We start from the raw sequence: 6,086 nt of genomic DNA on the forward strand, positions 1-6,086 counted from the left end.
TCTCTGAAGCAGGTTCACATTCGTTTCAGTAAAAACTGAAATTTCAAGAATTAAACTCCAATTAGAATTTCATGAAGCACTAATGAGAGAGAATGAAGGAGGGGTATTAAACAATGTAATATGTCTTTCCAAGCACAGCTGATACCGTGCTCTTAACATATGCCAGGGTAAGATTGTAAATAAAGACATTCAGCGGTAGAGCTGAGTTTATTCCAGTTTCTGTAAGATACTTAGCTGTTTAAGATTGCCCAAATTATAATGTCCACACAAAAGCAAAAAATCAGGATATAACAATCATTAAAGATCAGATACAACTGTTTATAGTCATGATATTGTTTATAAATCCTATTGTTTGTTTCCAGACACCTTGCTCCCGTTTCCACCTAAGACAGTCCTAGTTTTCGCCCTCCAAACAGTCCTTTAAAAAGCAGAAACTGACTTAAGGTTCGGGAAGTTAAGACAGGGTTCCGAGGTCCTCTCCAAGAGAGGATGCTGGCCTACTACCTGTCTCAGTTTACGTGTCCATAAAATGGGCGGATATATTTCGAAAGATTTAAAGCATCAAAAGGTGCCTTGTTAAGATGAAGCACAAGTTAGTGCCCAGGCATTTCGGACCCATGACAATTTCGCCGGCCTCACGGAATTCATCTCTTCCCAGGCTGACTCTTGCCCCCCTCGAAACCTACAATCGAAACCCCGGTACTTCTGGAGTACGAAAGGCATGAAAGAAAACAAGTACTCGTCCTGGGATCTCCCTGCACCTTCAGTCCAACTGTGCAACCTCATCTCAAAAGCCTGCCCTTAACGAGGGGCCCCCACGCCGAACCGCTCCTGCGGACCGTGGGGGAGTCAAGAACCCAACCCGGACCTCGCTCCCACCTCCACCAAAGGCCCAGGACTTGGGGTCCCGGGGAGCCGCAATCCCTGGCGTGGGGACATCCCCCGCGAAGCCTCCCTCCACTCCCAAACCAAGTGCACTCGCGGAGAGGAGGGGGCCCGGCCGAGAGTCCCGAGCCGCCAGCCCCCGGTGCCGCAAGAGTGCGTCTCCCAGCCCTCAAAGCCTCGCACACACTCACTCTCAAAGGCCTGGAGGAAAAGCTCGTGGTCAGCCTGGACGTGCTCCATTTTCGGCTTCTTCACCGGTAACACGGCGGCCCCCGCCGCTGCCGCCGCCGAAGACGAGGAGGAGGCCGAGTAACTGCCGCCGCCTCCACAGCCCCCGCCGCCGGATTTGCCGCCCGAAGCCGTCGCCGCCGCCACCGCCGCCGAACCCCCGAAGCCGCCTCCCCCGGACCCCGCGCTGGGCCCCGAGCCGCCCCCTCCCCCACCGCCGTGCTTCTGAGGCGCCATCGCGGTTCCTGCCTCCTCCCCCCGCCAGCTACCCGCCGGGCGGCCCCGGAGAGTGAGCGCTTGCAATACCAACCGCTCGCCCCAGCAGGCTCCGGCGGACCGAGGGGGGAAGGAGGAGAGAGGGGAGGAGAGGGGAAGGGAAGGGAGGAGGAGAGGAGGGAAGGAGGGAGGAAAAAAAAAAAAGTGTCTCCTCAGAGCCCCGCTCCGCTTCGGAGGCCGCTCACCCTACCCTGGCCTCGCTCCGCCCACTTCCCCTCCCGGAGCTCCGATTGGCCATCGGGAGCGCGCGCCGCCGTGCCGCCCAGCCTGTTGGCCCGCGGATTCCCCCGTCAGTCACGCGGAGGCGCTTCTCGCGGAGGCGCGGCTTGGTTGGCCCGTGCGCGTTGCCGATCGCGGGCCCGGCCGCCTCTTTGAACTGAATTCGCGGGAAAATTAGGGGTCGGAGCGGCCTTCCTGCTGGCCCCGGTGCATTGTGGGGAGAGAGGGACCCAGCGAGCGGCTTAGGGAGCCGTTTCTCGCCTTCTGAGCGTCGTCAGTCGCCGCCCCCAGGGGGGTACGGAACCCCTGGAGAGAGGCGGGCGTCTAAGGAACCTATTAAGTGAGGGGCCTATTAAGTGAACTGAGATCCTTGGCGAATCGAGTCTCTAGTGTCTCCGGACCCGGCCTGCCTGGGGCTTGGTGTGCCCACCAAGTGTGTAGGGGGGGTCCCTTCCCAGCTGGAAGGACCCCGGGGGCGGGGATCGCGTCCCCTGTCCCCTAGCCACCACGTGCCCCAGGGCACCCTTGACCGAATCCCACCTCAGCCCCCGGCTTGCGGCGGCATCTGTTGTCGGGCGCCACTGGGCTCGGGCGAAGGGAGCGATTTATAAGGTAGCAAGGGATGTCTGAGAGGAAACGGGGAAAACTAATTTTGTAGATGTTGTGAGGTTTCAGGGTTGTTAGCCAGAGAGGTCGTGGCTCCTCCGCGCGACGGGAGCAATCTTCGATCCTCCCCCGCCACCCCCGACCCAGACTAACGGGTGGGTTTCCTAGCAGGACCGACACTCCTTTTGACAATCCATTCATTTTGCGCTCAAAAAAAAAAAAAAAAAAAAAACGAGAGGGAATCCGGTGTCTTGCGGGTCTTGCTTGAAAAGATCGATGCATAGGCCCAATTCAGTCTTGTGGTACAGGTTGGTCAGGGAGCTAATGCTCTGAAAGCTTTGACTTTCTGGTTGGACAAAATGATCCCCTAGGATGTTTTTCCAAACTCAAATCCTGTTATCTTACATTACGTCGAAATGAAACATAATCTTGAAAAATCCCGATCTACAAACAGAACCATTTCATTCTCTTCTCGCGTTTTTTTTTTTTCAAACGTCTATTTTGGGGTTCTCTCTAGTTAACTGCAAAACTGTTTACAAATCGAGCCTTCTTTGGAATGGTTATTTAAATATCTAAATTTTATCAAAACATTTTGTTTCTTCAGAAAACAAGTTCTACAAATGATGGATTTAATGTAAAATTTGGCATCTCAATAACACATCTGAAATTACCTGTACAACAGGTATACCTGTTGCTAATTTTTAAGGTCAGCTTCCCTGTATTTTATATTTAGACAAAAAAAATCCAGCATGCTTTCTTGTTATATATTCTCTGTGTTCTGTGTTTTAAATTTTCCCTATACAAAAATGGGTTTGTTTGTTTGTTTGTTTTTTGGATTTCTGAAGTAAGCCATCTCTGATTAATGACATCCCACAGAGACGTGGGTATTTAGATCTTAGTAAAGTCCTCATCTTCAGCTTTATGGAGTTAGGAAATGAGGTTTCATCAATTCAGTCAATTTTGAAGCATTAAACTACACTAAGCAAATCACAAAATATCAAGTTATAAACCAGAATACTAATTTGTTATTAACTAATTATAGCTATAACTGGCAAAATGCCCATTCCATCATTTGACCAGGGTTCTTCCATTCTTTGATGAAAAATGGAATAGAGGAGCACATACAGTCAAAGAAAAGAACCAAAGGATAAATTATCATAAATCTCTGATGAACAGAGAAATGGACTTAAGGGGTTTAGAATGTTCTAAATAAATAATGTTTAAAGAACATCATTGTTAGCGTTGGGTATGTGGACCTCTGCAGGGGCTGTATATGTTAACCTGCACTGGTCATGAAAAATCAAAGCTAACTATGCTGGGAGAGAGGCATAGTAAGAAATCCTCACATTTGAATTCTCCTTTATCTAGTATGTAAAATACTGGAGAAAAAAATCTTATTAACTTAAATAAATTAGAACTAGTTGAGAAATCTTCGATTTCTCTGTGTGTGTTGCTGGGAATTGAATCCAAGACCTTGTACAGACTGGGCAGATACTCTACCACTGAGGTACACCCCAGCCCTGTTACTATCTTCTTAATCAGATAGGTAAAACATTTGCAGGCCATCTCAGGGTTGGCCTCTTCTGTGTCTACCTTACTTGTTTTATGTTAATTTCTGAATTAGGGACAACAACTGTTTTTGAGATTTCTGATGTCTGTCTATAACATGTATATGTTTAATTCCTCTACACATACTGAATTTAAATTATTTCTAAGGGTCTTATGTTTATTTTTATATTATGTCTGGAATTGAAATCTTAATTCCTAAAAAGCAAAGACCATTATTCCTTTCTTTTATATTTTCCAGCACATGACAACATATGTGTTTAAGGAAAAAATAGCAATCATTTTAATACTTGTCAGTATGTTTTTGTCCATATTATCTCACTTTTTCACAATGGATCCTATAAAGCCACCATTAATTCCATTTTATAGGTGATAAAGTAGGCTTCCAGAGATTAAATGACTTGCTTGTTGTTCACTGTCAGAGCTGTGAACTGAACCCAGGTTTTCTAACTCTAATTTCTATGCTCTTTTGTAATTAAAATAAAGTTATCCTTAGTAAAGTACCATAGGCTAACTGTCTGAAATTAATTTTAAAACTGAGGGTCACTAGCTTCTCTGACCAGATAGTCATCTCTTTGTACTCTTCCATCTATACTTCTCCCACTTTCACTAGTACCCATACTTTGCTTCATATAGACTTCAGAACTGGAATTTTAAAGATTTTTGTGTGTGTGCCTGGACTCCTTTGGCAGTCCACTGACACCTATAGGCCCCTCTTTAAAAAGTACATCAATGTAAAGTTTATTAGATTATGAAGAAAACAAATTACAATAAAATATTGTTACCAAAATAGTACAAATTAAAGTTGTGATGTAATACTATGAGTGCTTCTTTATGAAAGTAGTAATATGAGCTAGGAGCAGGTCAGTCTGATAACTATCAAATCTGCAAAGTAGTGATAAGGATAAATAATATTTTGAGATACCTGAGAGAACTGTAATGTGATATGAAAATATCTGTTATTTCTCTTGGTAACAAAGTCACAAATACTGTTAAACACTACTATGAGTTCCCCTTCACATTAGTAGTTGAAGGAAATACTAAATTTCAGTTAGAGGTTAGTATGAAGGTGTAAATTTTTTCTCATCCAAGTACACAAACAATCCTATTCAACTTAAGAACCTCTGTGGCAAGGAGATGTAGCTCAGTAGTAAAGCACACACTTAGCATTTGTGAGGCCCTAAACTCAATACCCATCACCAAAAAAAAAAAACCCTCTGTGTCATAGTAGCAAGTGGTTTTCTTTCTCCCTTGCTGGAAGTTTGTGGGGGCAGGGATGATACATGATTTATCTTAGGAACTGAGATGTCTATCACTGTGTCTAGCATAGAATAGCAGTCCACTCAGTGAATCTTGAATAAGAATGGACACCAGCTGGGTGCGGTGGTACACGTGTGTAATCCCAGCAGCTCCTGAGGCTGAGACAGGAGGATAGCAAGTTCAAAGCCAGCCTTCGCAAAAGCAAGGCACCAAGCAACTTAGTTGCTTAGAGATCCTGTCTCTAACTAAAGTATAGAAAAGGGGCTGGGGTTAAGTGCCATTGGGTTAAAAAAAAAAAAAAAAAAAAAGGATGGACACCAGTGTGCAAAGATAAATTATGATAATAATACTTGAGTGCTTACTGTGTGCCAGGCCAGACAATATGTAAAGTTTCTAGCATTTGTAATTTGTTCAATCCTCACATCAACCCTGTGAGATAAAGACTATTATTAATTACCCCATTTCATAGATGTTAAGTGACTTGCATAAGGTCAGTAATGGAGCTAGGATTCTTTTTTTTTTTTTAAAGAGAGAGTGAGAGAGGAGAGAGAGAATTTTTAATATTTATTTTTTAGTTCTCGGCGGACACAACATCTTTGTTTGTATGTGGTGCTGAGGATCGAACCCGGGCCTCACACATGCCAGGCGAGCGCGCTACCTCTTGAGCCACATCCCCAGCCCAAGGAGCTAGGATTCTAATCCAAACTATTTATGTCCAGAACCCTCACTCTTGACCATCATTCCACAAAACTAAAGACATAAGATGTTGCTCAGCCAGGGAAAGTGGTTCATGCCTATAATCTCACCTACTTGGGACACTGAAGCAGAAGGATCACAAATTCAAAGTCAGCCTGAGTAATTTAGTGAGACCCTGTCTCAAAAAATAGAGTGCTGCTGGGGTTGTAACTCAGTGGTAGAGCACTTGCCTATCATGTGTGAGGCACTGGGTTTGATTCTCAGCACTGCATATAAATAAATAAATATCCATTGACAACTAAAAAAATATCAATGAATAAATAAAAAGAACTGGGGATGTAGTTTAGTGG

General features: G+C 45.0%; 1 protein-coding gene across 2 annotated transcripts in view; it reads right to left on the reverse strand.

Moving 5' to 3' along the window:
- The window catches only part of Suz12 (SUZ12 polycomb repressive complex 2 subunit), a 49,268-nt gene extending 47,665 nt beyond the window's left edge, over positions 1-1,603 (reverse strand). For both annotated transcript variants that reach the window (XM_005327796.5, XM_005327795.5), the window contains exon 1: positions 1,077-1,603. In XM_005327796.5, coding sequence (XP_005327853.1) covers positions 1,077-1,350 — 274 coding nt within the window. In that variant the 5' untranslated portion in view covers positions 1,351-1,603. The remainder of the gene's footprint in view (positions 1-1,076) is intronic.
- Positions 1,604-6,086: the final 4,483 nt, after the last annotated feature.

Source organism: Ictidomys tridecemlineatus, chromosome 3 (genome assembly GCF_052094955.1).
Source record: "Ictidomys tridecemlineatus isolate mIctTri1 chromosome 3, mIctTri1.hap1, whole genome shotgun sequence".
Classification (NCBI taxonomy): domain Eukaryota; kingdom Metazoa; phylum Chordata; class Mammalia; order Rodentia; family Sciuridae; genus Ictidomys; species Ictidomys tridecemlineatus.